This window comes from Strix uralensis, chromosome 10 (assembly GCF_047716275.1).
Source record: "Strix uralensis isolate ZFMK-TIS-50842 chromosome 10, bStrUra1, whole genome shotgun sequence".
Taxonomy (NCBI): domain Eukaryota; kingdom Metazoa; phylum Chordata; class Aves; order Strigiformes; family Strigidae; genus Strix; species Strix uralensis.
This window is the reverse complement of record NC_133981.1, coordinates 3962548-3983669: the sequence shown is the minus strand read 5'-3', so window position 1 is coordinate 3983669 and position 21122 is coordinate 3962548. Positions and strand designations below refer to the sequence as shown.

Sequence of the window (21122 nt, the reverse complement as noted above, 5' to 3'; positions counted from 1 at the left end):
TGCTGCCCCAGGTATCCTAGCTCTTTCAGACAGATCTTTTCAATGCTTAATCAACAGCTTCCCTGCTGTAGCTTAGGCCCTGTATTAACAGGCCTGTCCTAATCAATATGGGATCATTCCTCCTTGTTCCCTTTCCCCCAGTCCTTCTTTCCCTTAGAAAACAGCCCAGATTTTCCTTATCCTTCTGTAAAATGTAACATCTTCTAGATAATTGTTATGCTTCTGCTCTCTGCCCCCTTCTCCTCAAGTTAAAGTGCCCACAGCTAAAGTACTGTATTCTAGCACAGGCCTTCTCATGTTTAGCACCACAATCCCTCTGAACTGCTCTCCCAGACTAATTTAAAAACTGTATGTAAAATGCTAAATGTTTAGAAATAAAACTTCAGCAAAAGCAAATATTGAGTATTTGAGCAGGCAAACTCACATGTATCAAAGCAATTTTTTTTTTCAAATTGTTAGGTTAAAAAAAGACAGCTACTGAATTTTATGTGGCAAGCTGCAAGTGTAGGCCAACAAAAGGCCTTCAGGAATATTGTGTTTCTCCTAGGAACCAAGGACCGGTTAGCAGAGTGCTGAAACAATAAATCAGTTCTACAATACTTTGGCAGACACATCAGAGCAGCCAGTTTTATTGGGAGCAATAATATCTACAGAAACTGGTATTATTTTTAAGATATTAGTAAAATTTTAAATCACCAAACAGCAAAACTTGGTGGTCAGGTAACGTATAAATCCCTTTTGGTTATTGCAATAGGGCGAGTGCTCTTCTCCATAAGGCTCTGATAACACAAGCAACAGTAACTCAGGCACTCGAGTAAATCTCCTTAGCTGCTGTAAAGTCCACTCCTGATGTAAGCACTGGGGGGGTTGTGTCAGCTGCAGTAAGTCAATAAAGAGCACACACAAGATTGTACAAGGAAGGCTGGACACAACATGTCAGTTTTTTATTAACCAAAAGTGAAGCTGAACCCCAGAGTGGTTTAACTTGTTAAAACCATGTTTATATGGCAGATATTTTTCTTTCATGTTCAACACTATAGTGCAAGAACCAAACTTTGCAGCTGTTCATCCTTTGAGAATCAAGTACTAAATGTAAAATGAGTTAAAATAAGGGTCCCTCAATGAATCAATTAAAAAAACATTTAACTCAAAAGAACAGACCAATTTTAAGAACTGTCTTATTAAATTCTCCCAAGTGAAAGACCTTTAAAAGCACTTGGAGCCTTGAGGTAGCAACTTTATGCAGAATTTAATTCCCCTCCTGCCCTGCAGAGCAGAGGAAAATTAGTAGCGCATTGTTAGCTCCAGCCAGCTAAGCGGAGTTGAGCGTTCTCCTGTGAGGTTAGTGACTTTCTCTTGCATCTTGAAATAGCAGTGTAGTGCTGCAGACCGTCAGGAGGAAATCCACAAGGAAGGCCTCTTGAAATAAAATAATATGGTTTGGAAAAAGTGAAAATAATCAGCAATAACCATAACAACAAAATTATCTGGAGTGAAAAAGAGACAAAGTGTTTGTATTTTGGCAAGACTAGTTTACAAATACATGTCAAGAACAAGAGTCTGCTTTCAGCCAACGGAAAAGAAAGAATGGAAGTGACATTCAAAGGGGTTTCGGTTTTTTGCCCTCTGTGCAAAATTGCACTTTGTTTTTAAAATGTTCTTCTAAAGTTTTAAGTTTTGCACTTTTGTTTTTAAAAAGAGACCACTTTTGCCCTTTTTTGTTGTTTTACATTGCGAAACCTGTGCTGTGACATTAAACAGAAATATTTGACCACTGAAAGCTCCTCTCACTGACTTCACAACAATCACAAGCAGGGAATCACGAACAAGAGACTCTTCTTCCTCTAAGTTTCGAAGACACTATCCTTTTTGCCCACTTTGCTGCTGAGTTTTTATTAAAAACTAGATCTCTCTCTACTGCCAATTTCAGAGACTCCACAGCAGATTTACTGAACACTGAGCAGTAACAACGAAAAACCTTGTTCTCCACGACAATTGCGATGAACGGCCATGGCGAAAAGGAATGAGCTGAGATACAGTGATGCGGGCAGATCTTTACAAACGGGCACCTCGCTTCACTCCCTGGTCTCGGTATCGCCACTCACACGCTTTCCGACTCTGCTCGTTACTGGTGCTCTAACCAGATACCTGGCAACGTTGAGTATCTTACTACAAGCTTCTCTCACTATCTTCATGCTCCCAAATTGTACAGAACAGGTTGGTTAAACCAGACCAAACTGATCAGGCACGTTGCAAGTTACAGCTTTTAAATGGATGAGCCTTCTTAGAGGCTCATTCTCTTTCAGCTCACGGTCAGGCTGCCTCTCTGCACCGCAGAATGACATCACAGGGATCCTGGATGCAGGATGGCATTGCCCAGTACGCAGTCTAGAGAAAGGGAAAACTTCAAAAGCTTCTTCTCGCTCGCATGGGACCCCAATCTTTTGATTTTATGTTCTCATTTTTCCTTTGACTTCTAGAAGCCATCAAATCCTCCCTTCCAGGCAGAATTACCTGAAGATTCCAACATCAGCCTTGCCTAGTTTTTTGGTTAAGCTTCAGAACAATTGCCAATGTTTGCATATGCTGAGGTATACAGTCCTATCCTGCAGAGAACCAAAGGCTGTCAGAATCAGAATTCTACCTGTAAGGCAGCCCAACCTGCCAGGCTCCTCTGGGTCAAGGAGAGGACATTCTGCCTGGGAGCAACAAAGGCCAGCTGGTGATTATTCACAGCAAGTTTCTCTTTAGTTCACATGACAGTTTAGGCAGCACAGAAACTCACACAGATTTGGAGACCAGTTTACATCTGGTTCGCAGGACAGTCACAAGCTGGCTTCAGAAAGACTCTTGCCTTGGAGCCCAAAGTATCTTAAAGTTTTATCTGTTATCAATGCAAGGACCTGATGAGCGGGGTTTAAATTTTTTCTTGTTTTTTGTTTGTTGGTTTGTTTTTGTTTTTAAATTCTGTAATCAAAAGAATGATTTTTGTCTTTGGTGTTAAACCTTGGAAGCATGAATGAGAAGTACCTGCTGCTTCTTTGGCTGTAATTTACAACAAAAACCAGCCCAGTAAAGCAAAGGAAATTCACTGTTCTAAAATACATGCAGTTAGAACAGCCACTAGACATCACAACCAGGACTTTAATAATATGGAAACACCTAGTTCAGTGGTGTCCATTACAAATCATTTGCATTATATAAAAATAGGACTCCAATTACAGTAACTGGACAACAGCCATTCAAACTTATCAAGTTTCCATCTTACTCATCATATTGCAGGAACTGGGAGGAGCTCATCCATTTAGGGAAAAAAATTGTCCAGAAATCAACTTAAGAGTTGCAGCTAAGCATCTTGTGCCTTAGAGAAACGTCCACTGTGATAACTAGAAGCAGGAATTCAACATTAGCATCCTTCTATTTTTGCTCACATGGCCATGAATAGAAAGAGCAGGTTCTGTTAAACTAGCATCCACAATTAAAATTTTATAACCCCATAAAACACCAGTGAGTTTTGCATGAGCTGCAGAAGAATGCAAGTTCAAAGGGTCACTAGATTTACTACCTACAAATTCAATGTCTTAATATAAATATTCTGTTTGTACACCATAAAAATGTCCTTCTTATGGTCTCATTCTTATTTAGATAATACTCTGATAAAATCTCAGCAGTATGCCAATTAAGGTCATTAAAGCTATAGAAATAGAATCTACCTAATAAATGCTGCAAATTTAACAGATATTTTAGATAAAGATCATTAGCTTAGTTATCACCTAAACCAAAAAGACTCCTCAAACACACCAACTGCGTAGCTAGCAAAGACATTTGCTTTACAAAGTCAAATGTTGCCAACTTTTGAAAAGTTTAGCAAATCAACATGGTATTTGGAAGCATTCAAGTGTCTAATGAAGTTAGAATACTGTGAAATGTTAGGACTGGGGGGAGCTCCTGTAAACAAGTACAGAAGAAGTCTTCATTTAAATTACAAAACATTCACCTCCTTAAAAAGCTTTAAAACTGACCCAGTCAACAACTGTGCCCTGGGAAATCTAGCAGTATAAAGGATCTCTGTAAGCAAGAGAAGGTCATATATTGTGATCTCACCACAATAAAATGTACTCAGTGTCAGGAACAAGGAGCAAATCTGGGGAGATAACAATTATGACACCTTCAGGCCATCTGATCTGAACCACTGCACTTTTTTTGGGCAGCATAGAGTAAAACAATTTTCTTTGCTGCTCAGAAAAACACTTGAAATATAGTAATGCTTCATTTTCTGCATTTTGTTGCTAAGCTCTCTCCCATGTCCCCAGCTCAGTTTACTTGGTTTAAAGAGCTATAGTACCTGCTGCTTTCAGCAGGCGGAAGAAAACTTCAGTGCCACCTTATTAATTGGCTCCATTGATATTTTAACTTCAAACCCAGATGCTACAATTAAAAGCAAATTTGACATTGTGTAAGGAAAGCATCAGATGAAGGTAATAAGCCTGGTAAAAGGCTCGTATTCCACAGGTTGCCTCTGCAGAACAGGCAACCTCCCACTACAGAATCTGATCTGAAAATTTATCCCAACAGTATCACCAGAAGGAAGGAGGCTTCTGTATCTTGCACCCTTTGGGTTTCATATCAGGCACTTGAACTGTTGGACAGATGCCATTCTGAACCAAGTAAGTGAACATAGGGTTAGAATCATCTTTAATCTAGGTCTAATAATGAAGTATCAGCAGCAAAGTGGAGGCAGGGAGTGAGCAATCCATCTGTGCTGAGACTTGTTTATGGTTTCTAAAATGCCCAAGAAGACAGCAGCAGTAACTGTTCCGTAGTGTCCATTTTCCTTGTGAGTTGTGTTGCTGATAGGAGGCTTTTCTGTGTCTTGAACTAAGAAGGCATTGAGGTACCCTGTGCCTAATTCCCTGGATCCAACAGGTCCATGCTAGAGCCAAACATTGCCACCAGCTGCTCCTCATAATGTGTTATATTCCTCTTCATAATGTCCATGCAGGGTCCAAGCAACCTCTCAAATGCTTGCACATCCATGACTGAAAAGGAACAGAAGTGAAAACAAGATCGTTTGTCAAAAAGGATGCTATACACCAATCTTTTTTGAACGTAGAACACAGACCTCCAGTCCAACCCATTCAGGTTTGAGGCTTCTATAGAAGGCACAGAAACAGAAATCTTATTTCTGATTTCCCTCTGTGCTGTCATTTGGAGAAACAAGATTAATGAAATACACATCTGACCTCAAGGATAAATACAGAAGCCAAATACACACCACACTGGTGTTAAAAGATCACCTGAAAGCTGTGTGTAACAAACAAGCTGCAGACAAGAAGCTGATGCTACTTACCCCTTCTAAGGGTACAGACAACATAAGCAGAACAAACAGAATCTGCTGGAAGGAAGCAGCGGTGCTTCACAAACCTCAGTGTGGAGATCCGCTCCAGCCCATGGTTCTACCTTCTCCTGTCTGACCATTAGTTACCAAGAGGCTGCTAGGTTTTGAATAGGTGCTCACTCAGGCATGGTCCACAAAACAAGCAAACACCAGAAAAGGGTAACGAGAAACACAGAATGTCGGCTTACCTAAACATTTGACCTCCCCAACAGCGTAGGCAGAGGCTGCTCTGGGTTTGTTGGTAACAAGTGCAAGCTCTCCAAAATACTGCCCTCTGTGACACCGGGCAATCTCCACTTCTTGGTTAGCTTCTTTACTTGTCATAGTCTGTTAAACAGTACATTTTCATTATTTGCATACAATTCAATCTTTGACAAGGCTGCAGTTAATCCCAGCTATCTTACAGGTGTGCAACAGCTCATTGGTTTAGGGTTTTGAAGCTACCAATTCCCAAGTCATGCTCTGTACTGGTAGAACAGCTTAACAGCACATTCAGTTAGAAGTTTGATAAGAAAAGTGTATGCCAGCCCACAAGTTTAGAGCTTGGCAGATATTTACTGTTACAGCTTTGGAAACTGCGATTACATTAGCCTAACATACATTTTACCATGCACAACACGTCGTTCCCTAAGGCTGCTCCAGGCTGTATGAAGATCTGTTCAAATGCCAATGTCTAGTATGTCACCAGAGATAACAGACCTCAAGTTTTGTAAATTGCAGTTTTCTATAATCCTAGAAGAAAAGTTTCATCTCCACCCTTAAAGTCAGGGAGAGTGTATCAGGTTAGTTTGCAGAGGAGCAGATACAAGCAAAAGACTTTCCAACTTTACTAAAGTGACTTCTGGCTACTTCAGAACAGGTATGAGGATTTACAACCTACATCACCTGAGTGACAATGATAAATATCATAAAATAATATCTTAAAATAAGCCAGGGTAGGCTTTTTCACACCACTTGCATTAATCACTCAAATCAGAGACTGACCTAAAGCCTAATCATCCCATTTCAACTCACCTTGCTTTTAATCAAGATTTTTACTTCACCAGATTCTACAATGTAAAAACAATCTGCTTTATCACCCTGTGAAGAGGAAAAGGTAAAACAAATTATTTTTTTGTCTACTGTAAAAGTATGTATAAATGGTATTAAAGCATTCACTCTGAACTAGGTCTTGTGCAGAAATCTGCTAGAATTGACAAACACTTACATTCTTAACGTTAAAAGGTAACTGTTTAGGTAACATACCAGAGGAACCCACAGGGGAAGGAACTATTAGTACACATCATTCAGTGAGAGGGCAGGTGGAAAGGAAAAAGCAAAGGAGATTGACAACATACAGCAAAATCACTTAAGTGCAAATCTTCTGATCCTAATGGGAGTATCCAATAGTTAGTGAAACTAAGCAGGGTTTAGGATTTCCAGAAGCAAGTTTTGATAAAACACGAATTTAGCGACCACATTTCTAGATGTCAGTAGGAAGAAGAATCCATTAAACTAAGTATGAGCTCAGTCAATCCAGGGTAAAATAGTGGGAGATCAGCAGAACCCAGAATAGCTGTATTTGAGAAACATGAGCGTAGAAAGTAAGAAGAGGATAGTTTACAGAAAACCAAGTCCACATTGCACGCCATCTACATGAGGAACGATGCAATCAATGGCTGTGTAAAGGTAGTGAGAACGCTAAGGAGTAAGGCACTCACTAGCATCATGCCATTAAAGGAAAATAAGTCATATAGGGCAAGTAGAAAATAAAAATTGATAGTCATTTTATATAAAGTTTTAGAAAAATAACACAACATGTTGTTGAATAACTGAGCGTGAAATAAAGAGATTTGGTTTAGTCAAATTCAGCTGTTTCTATGAAAAAGTCACTGTGAAGGTGACCAAGCACTGGCACAGGTTGCCTAGTTCTGAAGTCTCCATCCTTTGGGAGATTCAAAAGCCGTCTGGACCTGGTCCTGGGCAACTGGCTCTCGGTGGCCCTGCTTGAGAGGGGAAGGGGTGGAGGGCGCTGGACAAGATGACCTCCAGAGGTGCCTTCCAACCTCAACCATTCTGTGAGGCTCTCTAGAAGCTTCTTCACATCTGTCTAATCCTCATCGTGTTGCAGACTGTCAACAGATCGTAGTTAACTGCTCTGGAGACCTTCGCCAGGACTTTTTTATTTTGTAGGTTTTAGCTGTGACAGAGAGGACTTTCCCTCTCTATACCTGTGGGCTTGGTATAGGACTGGAAGTCAGAGTGGAGAGCTGGCATGTACCTGCTGCTACAAATCAGAAGCAAAGGGACTAGAGGCTTCAGGGAAACAGGCTGGATAAGGAAGCACTAAAGGAATGGGAGCGGCTCAGAAAAAAAACCCATTAAACAATGTGAGGAGAGAGATAAATCTGACATTAAGTCAAATGGGCAATAAGACTATGAATGTGATGGGAAGCATGAAGAAAGATGATTACAACTTGAGTACGAAACATGGGCTGGGAGAAGATGATGCAAGATTTAAACATGGGGTTACAGAAGAAGTGAGGCCCTCAGTAAGCTTCCTGGAGATGATCATAAACCATTCAGCACAAAACTTTTCACTCACTGTTGCCAGCTATCACAACATGAACTAACACAGCACACTTCTGAAAGAGCACTATTTTTTTTAAAAAGAATGTAAACAAACTGAGTGTGAGACATCCTTGTAACATCGGCAGGCACTAACAATTTTCAAGTGCTTTAAAGCATGCTGCACTTAACTGAAGGGTCAAATTCCAGTAAGGTAATTAAAATGTAAGATTATCCATAACAGAAAAGGGGTTCATGGTATTGATGCTACTGCTGTAATGCAAGAGCTATCACATCTTTTCCAAGCATAAAATTTCATCATCTTTAGCAGCGTATTACCATCACCCAGTCCTATCCGGACTATTAATCCTCCTTTTAAGGGTAATTACATCCTTATCCTTAATTCAGTTATTACAAAACATTAAAACCAACTGCGTAATTGGATCACTGATTGCGTGGGTTCCCAGTTTTGAGACTGATTTATAAGCTTTAATTTTGCTGAGAGTTCAGTTTTCTTAGGGTCTTAAGTAACAAAGTAAGATTTTCAACTTACAAAATTGAGGGTATTTTTGGAGAGAAGTAATTTGGCAGTATTTGATTATCAGCAAATTAAGGTTTCCTGCATTCAGAGTTATCTGACATTCAAGGTAATTAAGATTAATTATTCAAGACATTATTTATAAGACATTGTTTATAAAACAAGATGATGGTTGTGATCAAAAGCTTGCAATTTCAGGTAAGCCAAGGACTTTCTTGCATTAACTTCTACTTGAAGTAGAGCACTTTTACAACAAACAAAGCAACCCTGAGCTAAACTTGGTGCAAAATCCCAGTGTTCCATCAATAACAGTGTTCCAAAAAGTTATCTGTGTCACAGCCAAAAAAATCCCACGGCTTTAGCTTGAGTTTGTCCAGCTTCATGTTCCACCACTCTGGCCTTGATCTATTACAGCAGACAAAACATACACCAACAACCAAAGGCTGCCAAGTGAAGCTAGACTACTCCACCACTGAAATACTCTTAAGAGCATCAGAAAAAACAGTGGTTTTAATTAACCCTGGTAGTTTCTTATAATAGTTAACTGAGTTGGGTCCAACCAGTGAAATATTCCCTATGACTTCATTTACTTTCATCCAAATCACACTCCTGTTGAACTGTTTGGTTTTGTTGTTTAGTCAGACCTAGGAATTAGAGATGCCTTTACTACATGTTTGTGACTCCTTGTTTAAATCTGGTTATGGGTGCCTTTAAAAAGTCTATCTGGGGGCTTTCAAGGAAAATTACATAGACATTTATTTTCAGCTTCTGAAGACATACTCCTCTTGTAACCTTGCAAAGACTATTTATAAAAAACGAGAGAAGAAAAACCCAGAAGCTAAAGTAATAGAATAAATTTGTGGCAAAAGATGCACTGGCCATTCCCCAAATGCTCAAGAAGTGGTTAAATAAATTGGAAGTATTAAAAGAATAAGTGCCAAGTTGGTCCAAGTAATAGGATTCTGTAAGTCAATTCCAAACAGGAAAGAAGCAGAGAAAGGAGAATAATAAAGAGAAATTTAGACTTCAAGTACCTGAGAAATGATACGTTCCCCATCTTGATACACTTTCTCCCCTATAACGTCCACTATCTTCATTCGCTCTGATGCCTGGAACAAAGAGGAAAATCAAACATAATCATCTATTATAGTACGTCTCTGGTAAATTTTGTAGCCCTGAAATGAAGAGGCATTTCCTAGACACACAAACATGCAGTATCTGGGTACTGAAAAATACAGCCCCTACAATGACATTGTCATACTGCACCACAGCTTTCAAGACTACCATAATCAATAGGAAAGAAAATTGCTTAGTGTCCCATCCGTGTGCTTTTCCTACCCCCAAAGTTAACCAATAACTCATTTGGCTGGTTTAGAGCAAAAGGGAAAAAAATCACTCCCTCATCTTAGAGGAGTTGAAATTTGAAGAAAACACTCAGAAAAGTGTCATAAACTTCCAAAGAACAAACTTCAATGAGAAACACCAGTAACACATTTTCAAAATATTTTAATCACTATATACTTGAATACGTGGGGGTTTTTTTGTGTCCCAGAATTCATTCCTAGAGTGGAGAGAGGAAGGGGATATGAAAAGGATACCGGCTCTAAACTGTAAGCAGGCGCTGCAACAGGATGCCCAGCAGCAAGGGCAAGAGGTACTAATCTGACAGGCAAGGAAGCATGCCTGAGTCTTCATAAACAGGAAGAGAACGGTTAAATTTATCTCCAATGTTTTCCACTGCGCACCTAGAACGCCACAAAGTAATTCTATTGCTTCAGAGCAGTGTAAAAAACATATTAAGAAAGGAAGAAAATCCTACCATTAAAATGAGTATCTCAACAGATGATTCAGCTGTAATCGATTCATTCCACGAATGCACCTTAATCTAGCCCATGGTTGAGAAACTAAATTCTGATCCACCCATGATTCAACTGCAGCGTGTCATGCAAAAAGCCATGCAGTGCTAATAAGTTATTTTTCTATATCTTTAAATATTTATGAGTCACTTTTGCGCTCAGAAAAGTCACATTGATGGAACTAGTTTGAGCCAGGCACTGAGAGAGATGATGTGCAATTTATCCCTTCCACAGCTACCAACGTAAATCCAAAATAATATATGTTAGAGGTTGCTATTCACACCTAATGATACTTTGCAATTTTGTAATCTTCTCTCAGAGGGATTACAAGATCTTCTCAAATACTAAAGATTAATGCTGAAAAATATTCTTATGATGAGAAAACCAAGAAAAGCTAAATGGTGTAAGGCAAAGACAGACACATAGTAACTCCAAAGCAGTTTGGTGTGGCTCCAAAAGCCCTCTAAAGATAGAGGCTGAGCTTAGAAGTGACAATTTATACATTGTTTCTAAAGTCGTGCACCACACACATTGACATGGCATCTGTCATTTTGTTCCCAGGTAGCAGTGCTTTCCTTTAGCATATTCTTAGTTTCCCTCCTGAATATCGGTTAAGGTTAAAGCAAGACCTACTACGGCCCACATCTTTGTCTCAAATTTAAAATCATTCATGCTGATAAAGGCCAAATATCCCAGTGATTGTATCGTTACTTCAATATCACACCCTCAAAGGAAATCACAGCCCTGGGTTTGACTTTTCACTTTAATACCTGTTCTCTGACATATTTATAGATGGTTTTTGGTTTGTGGTTTTGTGTGATTTGAAAAAAAAAAATCTTTACACAGAGATAAAAAAAATCAGCAAATCACTTTCCGTGAAGAAAGGATATGAGAAAAAACAGTGTACCATTTCAACAACACAAATTAAGTTGTACAGTAAACGTGATACCAAAGAAGCTCTTAAAATTTTGTTCTAAGCAGAAATGACACAGATTTCTGATGGAGCTGAAACCCTGACTGCAGAGCTAATGCAAGAATCTGATGCAGATGTCTGAGAGGTTTTACCTCCAAGGATTTAAGAAGGGGCACAGACTCAATAAATAATTCGTACGTCTTCCTCTTCTTTGCATTATTTTTCAATATAATTCTTCTGAATGTCACTCGATCCTGCAAGAAACAGCACAGAGAAACACATTATTCCTCTTCACTGAGTTTGAAGAACCAACAAACATGAACTAGTACCTGCAACTGGGTTTGAGAAGCCAGCTGTTAAAATGATACCATATCCATCACAACGGTGATCGTAACAGCTCTTGTGAGAGTACCTGTCGCAACAACAAATTGAAAACCAGGAAGCTGTAAGGCCCAGCCCTTCTCAGATAAGCATTTAAGAATTCCATTTTTAGTCTATCTTGTACTGTTTTTCAGGGCTGACTTTTTGGGGTTTGTTTGGCTGTTTGTTAATATATCTTTCATGTTTCCTCATACAATGGAGAAGTTACACTCTTCTTGCTAAAGCCATTGGAAATTGGAATTTCCAATAGTTATTTGTTAAGGCAACTGTAGGACTAAGGGTGAATTGGATTCTTCTCTACTTGAGTCACAAATTTCAAAAGTTGGAGATTTCTACTGGTCTCAAATAGATCAGGAACAGCATATCAAATAACAACAGGCTTGATTCACTCCTCCACCTTATAGGATCCAAGAGCCAGCTTTTTGCAACTTCCTAATTGCCAGCTGTCCCTGTGTACCATAAGCACCTTCCTGGTGGAAAAATTGTTTGGTTTGTTTTTGAAGCCCAAATATTGGGCAAGATTCCCACCCACCCCCTGCCACCCCTCCTGCTCTGATCTGTTCCCCAGGCAGCGGCTAGTGATGTGCAGGCTTCGTGGCCACTGGGCGGCACTATGTGCCCGAGTGAAGGCAAGCTTGCCCAGTTAACCACAGCTCCTGTCTCGGTACCTGCAACGGCAGACATATTTGAGAGTTTATTGTCAGAGAGCTTAACGAAATGCTTTTTATTTTCACGTAGAAAAGGCAGGGCTCAAGTACTGTCAAACATCGATGAGAAAGGCCACAAGAGAGCTGGAACTACACAGCACGTCCAGGCTAAGGGGAAGGGCACTGGCCCACCAGGTATTTTTGTTAGTGTTTGCATGACGATAATGCCCACGGTCCCTGTTAGAATCAGCACTAAATTATGAACAGAGCGAGAGTTGCAGAGTTTACTTTACACAGGATGAGGCCATGAGTGTAAAAAATCAAAAAGCCAGAGGAAAGGAGAAGAAATTTGGTTAGGAAAATGGTACAAGAAAAAAAAAATCTTTCAAGTTTACATATACCCCAACCAGCAGAAACATCCAAAGTCCTGAGAGCCATTCCTCTGGATCTCATTTTCTGAAAACATCAACTGATACCTTAGCAGAGACATTTTGAGGTGATGAGGTATTTTCAAGCAAGAGAACAGTTTCATGGGATGCAGCCTGCAAATACTTGTAACTTGAAACAATGACTGATACAGGTGACAGCAGTGGGATACAAAAGTTGAAGGAGGTGAAAGATGAAGGGAAGAATGGTATTACTGTTATCTAAAGGAGAACAAGAGATTATAAAGCATGAGGGACTGTCATTTTTTTAAATAAATTCTTCAGTGGTAGAAGTCTCTTCAAACGTACATATTTGGAGAAGGAGAAAGGTGCAGAAATGGACAGGGGACTTGCAAAAGCATAAAGAATTCAGAATTCATTTGTTTGAGAGTATCTGTGAGGGAGGAGAAGCAGCAGTATTTGAACAAAAAAGGCAGAGCAGTTAAGAAAGCGTGTGTGATCGTGAGGTTTTCCCCAGGCATGTTCAGTAGCAAAGGCTGAGGACATTTCTCTGCTCCAGAACAGACCCACATTTGATAACTGCTTTGTGCCTGAGCCTTCCCGGCTTTTGTTGGCCTAAGGCTGCAGTGCAGCAGCAGCAACCCACATTACCTACGTGGCAGATAACCCATGAGCTTTAGCAATAACTTCTGTAGACTAATAAAAATATGTTTAAATTACATTGGGTACAAAATAGTACAACAGAACATGGCAATGACAGAATAACTGGATGAAATAACCAAAGCTTTAGGCAGGAAAATGCAGCCTTAGTTAATAAAATATCCACAGGACAGATGACTAGCAAGAGGTTCCCCTTCAGCTACACCTTGCTAATTAAGTGACTGTAATCACAGAAAAAACAAAACCAAAATGAGCCCAATTTGTGCAATTCTTTTCAAAGGCAAACTGGAACAAAGAATCATCTTCTCACGTTGTTCCTTTCACGACGGAGCTCAGTTTGTAGATAGCTGCTTTGTTCTGTCTTGGTCAAGAAATTAGATTCTGACATTACTCCCCGGTTGATTTACCAAAAATCTTTTCTTTCTGCTCACAAAGGGAAGTCAGAAGTCAGTGCTCTCAGCAAGTGCAGAGATTGCATAAGCACGTGGTGTGTAGCTGCTTATCAGTCCTATAATCAAGGTCACATCACATGGTCAACCCCCAGCGATAGTTGCCGAGGAGCCCAGCGCACACATAACACATACACCACTTCTGGCTTCAAAGGCTTCGTTGATCACACAATCCGCTTATTATGTGAGTCCTCACAGATGAGTACGAGAGCACTGTGAAAATAACCCTATCCAAACAGTACAGAGAAAAGAACTAAAAAAGGAAACTAATGTCTACAGCTTCACATTCAACACTTCTGGGCTAGAGACAAAGCAACGCCATCATTTAGCTTGGTATCTCATAGGTCATGCTGACCTGAGAACCTCTTCCAGGGTAACACAAAGGGACCAGAAACATCATGACAGTTTATTTTGAAGGAAAACAAAAGCTTTGGGCAGTTTTCCTAGCTCTTCAAGTTACTGACATCCTCAAGAAAATATTTAACACCTTCCCATTCCACTTAAAGCGGACAAAATGCTAGGAAGGGGAGGTGAAATAAAGAACATCATTTAGATATTGTTTCCCCCTCACATAAAATATGTGCATTAATGCCTCCACTGTCCTCCGCAGGATGAAAACAAAACCAGGGGTTTTTTTCACCTAACAAAAGCCAGAATTACAGCAAAAACAAAATAATAAAAGGACAGATAAAATTAGTGATACAGTTTTTACAGACAAGTTGTTCTAGAAAGATGGCCAAAAATATTTGCACAATTGATCTCTTATGTCAAGAAGTGAGATAACAGATCACGATAAAGTCACTATTATCACAAGGAGCCATACCAAGAGAAGCACTGGACACAGTGAGTTAGTGTTTAAAATATTATACGTAGAGAGAAACTTCCTTTCCTTACCAGTCCCCAAAGGGCTCCTTCTGTTGTGGCAACAATGGTGGCAGCTCTAGGAGTGTTGTACATCAACGCCAGTTCCCCAAAACTGCCGTGATTATCATAGCGGCCCACACAGCGTGACTGGTTGTCTTTTGCTACAACAATATCATACAATCCCCTGGAAAACAATAGAATAGACACTTCTTATTAGACAACATTCCAGTACAAATTATAAAAACAGCTTTTTGCTGTTACACAAATAGTCCTCTTATTGCTGGGTGAGATAGAACATGCTTTATTGAGCTTTCCAATTGTCTGATACTAAGCTGCTTCTATCTACACTGTTTTCACAGTAATTCTCTCTTAATAAAGCATTTCACTGCTGATAGATCTGGGCAGGATCTACTTGGTTTCCTCTACACAGTATTCTGATGTTGCTATTACAAGCGTTCCGGCCAGGGTAATAGGTAGTTTCATCGTCTTTAACAGTATTTGCCTTTTCACAGCATATCTGTTATCCAGTGAGGCCTCTTTACACAGAATCACAGAATCATCTGGGTTGGAAAAGACCTTGAAGATCCTCCAGTCCAACCATTAACCTCACACTGACCGTTCTCAACTCCACCAGATCCCTCAGCGCTGGGTCAACCCAACTCTTCAACCCCTCCAGGGATGGGGACTCCCCCCCTGCCCTGGGCAGCCCATTCCAACACCCAACAACCCCGTCTTGAAAGAAATACTTCCTCATAGCCAGTCTTTAGAGTGACTTGGATCCATCCGTACCCACTGTCTCAGTGACAGCATTGCTGCAGTACCTTTGGGATATGCTCAATCCAACTGCTCACCTGCTCCTATGGTTTTGCCTCAACTCCAGCTTACGGGTAAGTCTCTGTCATAACACCAAGATGAAATTGTAGCTTGTATCTGCATATGCCCATGCTAGATTCAAACTATCCAGCTCTTGTATGGACAACAGTGAAGCACAAAATCACAGAAAGGGCCTTTCTTTACATACCTAAGACACTGAGTGAGTTTTGCAGTGCAAACCTACCAGTCTTATTATGAGCAGCACATACTAATTCTCAAGCTGGAGGATTTAAAGCTAGTTCAGGAATATTATACATGCCACATCTTTACACTCTGGCACAGAGATCTCCAGAGACAACCATTTCTCAACTGGTATTTGTCCAATAGCTCCCTTACGACCAAAACTTTTATCACTCAGTTCAACTTCACACCATGCTGCAACTCCAGGCACACTGACAGCTGAACCAACCAATTTTATCACCATTTTCATGGAGGTGTGGCTACTGAAGAATGCAGGTTACAGCATACTTGAAGAGCATCTGTTCGACTCTCACAAAGCTCTGTGTGCTGAAGTGACACTGTAGGATGCACCACCTTAGGAAGCATGGGTAAGTAACTTCCAGCAGTTTTGCAGAACATTACAAGTTCCATTCTAGTCACCTTGGCTTCAAATTAAAGCAGCTGAGCTAAGAGATTTTTAATTACTTTTTTTTTTTTTGTTACAGCTCACTTCTAGAAACAGGAAAGCTGACATCTAGCCAGGATCTCTTAACAGATCAAGAGAAAAGTGTTCAAGTACCAGAAGCCTCCTTGTGCTCTGTTCACAGGGACCTGTAATCTGTGTAAGTTGGAAAGAGCTCCTCACCCTGTTCTCCAGGAGGCACACTTCCTACATTATGACAACGTTAAAGTAACAGTATCCCAGAATTTACTGAGAATCAAAATACTACAATGAAGATGCAGGTACAAGTCCAGCAAGTCAAAGCTCAAGACAAATCTGGATCACACCACAGCAACTGTATATGAAGAAAGAGGCTGTGCACACAAAGGTAGCCCTTTAAAAAAAGTCAAACAAGTGTCTGTAACATCCTCAGGGCTGTCTTATGCTTGGGGCTTTAAAAAAAATAATTTTAAAATATAGCTTGACTAGGCTTGATTAGTTCTTGGCTACGGCACCAGAGATCATTCAGGGCCTAGCCACTGGCCTAAGAGACTTTACAGAATATATCACACCTGGGACAAAAGCAGGTAGGGAACACCTTCCTGGCTTTAAGCAGCTTTACATGCATATAATTTTTCCCAGGAGTTTAGATCTTTGTCAGAAGGTATTATCTCCCAGAATATCATTTGACACGTAAGAAAAAAAAAAAAAAAAGAACCACCAGAAACGGCAGTAGGTGAAACTTCTCATGGCAAACAAGTATGGGAACAGACTCATTGGTGAGACCTGCCTAGTATTAACAGCAGAGGGTCTTTCAGGATTGCTGATGGACAGCCCTGGGTTTGTTAGTTATCTTCAAACACTGCTGTATCTGAAAAAAAAAAAAAGTACTACAGGACAGCTTTATGCCAGCTTCATTTGTAGGAGATTCCACAAAGTGGACATTACATGCCCCAAACAAACAATTAAAATACATCAAAGCGAGGAAGCTTTGCACAATGACTTGAAGGTGTACTGTATTAAAGCCTTTCAGACCAGGGAAAAGTTTGGCTACTGGATCAATAGTAGATGGGACAGATTCAGACATGTCAGAAGATCCAAGAAATTTAGTCTCTGTCACCCAGAAAGCTAAAGGAGGAAGCTAGGTGCACAAAGACTGCCTAGTATCCTTACCAGACACTTTTTACACTCCACTGCTTACTCACACTTAGGAGACAGAGAAACAAACCAACAGCATGCTAACAGTAAACTAAATAGGGATTAGTGTTGATGGAAAGTTTCACTAATTCTTGTAATGTCCAATACCTATTTAATGATTCTCTGAGAGGCACCAGAGGCAACAATCTTCAGAGGTTTTTTTGATCTAGAAGAGACTCTGTGAGCACCTTAAGCAAATGCAACAACTTCTTCTCATCCCTCAGCCTAAAAGTCACTTACTAGTGCCATTTATTTCCGAATAACTACAGCCACGTAACCTACAGCCAAGCATTCAGCTGTCTGTGGCCCAAGGACTACACACTGGTGAAGCACCACTGGGTGACCTTGGCTCAGCTTTACTGAGAAAACTGTTGCTGAGCTGTAAGGCAGTCCATGAGCTAAAGCCCTGCAAGATAAGAAGAATAAAAACACAGACTGAAGTGTAATAGTGGAGATGGTAATCGTTAGGAGCTCAAGGACTCAAAAGAAAAATACTGACAGGAAAAAATATAAAACCCCAAGGGGGAAAAAAAAAAAAAGAAAAAAAAAGCAGAAAAGCAGAAGAGGGCAACTCAGCAAGATTGTGGATCAGTCTGTTCCAAGAGGCAACCGAGGCTAACGCTGCCCCTGCTGACTGCTCAATCAGCAGAGACTCATCAGGTGCCTCAGCAGCGCTGAGCATACTAACGTTTAGCCACACAACACATTCATCCTAGCTCTCCCTTCCCGGCAGTGAGCACTAAATAGCTGCTGCACTGTCAAGCTGCATCTGTCCTGCCTGCTGTCCTTCAGCACGTGGTGAAAGACCTCAGACAAAAGTGATCTGGTGAGAAATATTACAAACAGAAGACTTTAGAAAAAAAGAGGCCTGTGCCAGAAAGCCTATATTTCTACGCAGACAAGAAGCTGAAGAGTTACATCTGCAACACAAAGTCACTGTTCATTCAGACAGGAAGAAACCAATCCTCAGGGATATTTAGGCATTAATGACTTGACTTAAGAGTAACAAGACATGCCTACTGATGCCTTGAAAGAGCCAGAGTCCTCTGAATTTGCACTTGCAGGCAAGTAGAAATATTGTAGCTTTTCATAAGCACCAGTATCCTGCTATCCTTTTGCATGAAAAAAAATTAGGAGGTGGAAGGTTGAGGAGGACTGACAGGGAGGACTGGAAAGGGAGAGAGGGACACAGAAAATTTGTAACTGTAGAATTCTAGTAAGCGAATAGCCGACATAAGAGTTGCAGCTGAGTTGGTGTTTACAGCAAAGGCTGGTATGCTCTATTGTTAGAAAACATCGAGTTTCATTTCCTTCATTGTACAGGCTTTCTGCCACATACTTTTGGCAACATATTTATGTTACTAGTGTATTATACCTTGAGAGTAAAATAAAACAAAAACTTAAAAACCTGAAATCTTCCAACCCAGCTATCTTGATAGAAAAAGACATTGTGGAATAGCATTACATCTGTAGAACAGAAACCATAAAAACATTTACCTGAATATCAAGGATAAGGTTCCATTTCACTACTTTATTTGTCTGACTTCATTTCACTGATGTCCCCAGTGAACATGGCAAGAGAAGGAACTTGTCCCATCTAGCCAAAGACATGGGATTGGTCTGAGACTGAGCGGTTGAGGGAGATAACTGAGTGTAGAAATGGAGCACTGGTTTAGGTTAATGGGATGGTAGAGGACGGCGGAACAGGCATGTGGTCAGAATATATTTGAGGTAGCCTTATGTTCTGTAATTCCAACCAATCAGAAAGGGGAATGTCCTTAAAATGAACAAGGATCATTTAAAATGAAGAATTTCTAACCTAGAAATTCTTTTGCAAATTCCTTAAACACAGCATAGATGACAATTGAAAAGGCAGTATGTTGTCTTGAAGAGCTGCTTTGAAAGCATTTAACACAAAATTAATGGTGCCATTATTTCAGTGATAAAGAAGACAACAGTGCATCAAAAAAGTAGTTTGCTAAGATTGTGTTCCAACAGACATTTATAATTCATTCAGTAATATTCTGTTTACTAGTACAGCTTTACAGGAGGAAATAAATCTGTGTCCTTAATTATTCTTCAGATACAGTGATTAAAAGTAACATTAGCTAGAATTTCTTCCAAAAGGGTAAAAGATACTCAAAATGTGCATGCACACACATATCTATTGTATGCCTGTTGCACATATATATGATCCACAAAACTACCATGTGAATTTGCTCGATGCAAGAAATTGCAAAATGGCACCTTAAACTCTGCAAATACAAATCACATGACCAACAAAAGCAATGTAACTACAAGTTTCTCTGAAGTCAGTGATCAAAACTGGTTGGACAAAGTCCAAGTTGTTTCATGGCAGCCATTACGATGGATTTTTTCTTCCCCCCGCCCCCCATATTCTTCCTCCCCAAAATAATCTCCTATCCCTTCCCTTACCATATGGTTTCTTTTGCTGCTTTTCCCCCTCCCTTTCTTCAGAATAAAACACATCCTCATCTGGAGACAGCATGTAACATGGTAGGTTTCAAACTACGCATGTGCTAATACGCACAAAAGCTAAACTGAACAAATGACAGGCAAGCTCAAGCTGTGACCCTTCCCTCAGAGAAAGCAGTATTTGAGTTTTTACACAGTCACACAGAATGTGTTAACACCCAGCAGGTTTGAAATGTCCACCTCTGTCAAATTTGATTACCCCTGGGCAAATGATCCAAAGTCAGTGGGAGCCTAAAGGGGAAAATGAAAAAATCAAAGGAAGAGGCAACGACTGCAAAAAGTAAGTTTCCTTCAGAAATTGTCCTGCAGTAAGCATTGCATGTCATTTCTAAGAAACTGAAAAGAAACATACTCTACATTTCAAAGGCACAGCTGCTTACCGCTCAATAACATAGAAGTTGTCTCCATCATCACCTTGGTCAATCACATGTTCCTGAGGTTTCACCTTCCTCTCAAACATGGCATCAAGGACCTGAGACAGCTGCTCCTATAAAACAAACAGGAGGGGGGGAAAAAAAAAAGATAAATCAATAAAACTCTCAGAAAATACCCCTTAGCATTACTGCTGGACAAGGGCAAGTTCATTTGACTTGTTCTGGACAGTGAAGTGCAACATGCGTTGCATTATTTTTACTGTATGCAAATACCAGTAATGTTGATAGTAAATACTGACTTCCACTAGCACCTCACTTGTTTCCATCTTATATTAATCTAAGTTCAATAATGCAAACATACACAGATACTTCCATTACAGAAGTGCTATTATCTCAAATTCATGTCGAAATGGCTTAACTTATGCATACCAAAGCACACATGTACAGCAATAATCTGTCACAGCTTCACTGCAATGGATACATATTGATTTATGTCAACAGTATCTATATTTCATTATACGTATGTATGTATGTCTAGAAACTGCACCATGATTTATTAGTAACTTCTTTGTACTGTCCTCATCTAGGAGCCCCAGTCATGATCAGGACTGTACTGAACAAAACTCCACACAGAGTTATTTCCCGAGATAGTCTGTGTCTTACAGAACCTGCAATTCCAGCATAAGACGAGATCAGAGAGATACAGATGTGGAGCACATACAGAACATGGGATAATGCTGGTCTGCACAGCAGACTCGAGCTAGGTTTCTCTGATGAGCCATGACTAAACTTTTTTTTGTAGGAAGCACAGCCAGGGAAGCTGCGAAAGCCAAGAGAGATGATGCCATATAAACACCTTGCCTCAATGCTGACCTGCTTTACCATTTTTGTTATTCCGAAGTCCATTAACAATAGACTTTCATTGCATTTTCAATGACCAGA

At 40.1% G+C, this 21122-nt stretch overlaps 1 protein-coding gene across 1 annotated transcript in view; it reads right to left on the bottom strand.

Moving 5' to 3' along the window:
- Nucleotides 1-600: 600 nt before the first annotated feature.
- PRKAR2A (protein kinase cAMP-dependent type II regulatory subunit alpha) overlaps nt 601-21122 on the bottom strand; it is a 68387-nt gene continuing 47865 nt past the window's right edge. The window contains exons 5-11 of the mRNA XM_074878990.1: nt 20187-20293; nt 14670-14823; nt 11405-11506; nt 9518-9592; nt 6413-6478; nt 5587-5725; nt 601-5039 (exon numbers count right to left, since the gene is read on the bottom strand). Of these exons, the coding sequence (XP_074735091.1) occupies nt 4906-5039; nt 5587-5725; nt 6413-6478; nt 9518-9592; nt 11405-11506; nt 14670-14823; nt 20187-20293 (777 nt within the window). The 3' untranslated portion in view covers nt 601-4905. The remainder of the gene's footprint in view (nt 5040-5586; nt 5726-6412; nt 6479-9517; nt 9593-11404; nt 11507-14669; nt 14824-20186; nt 20294-21122) is intronic.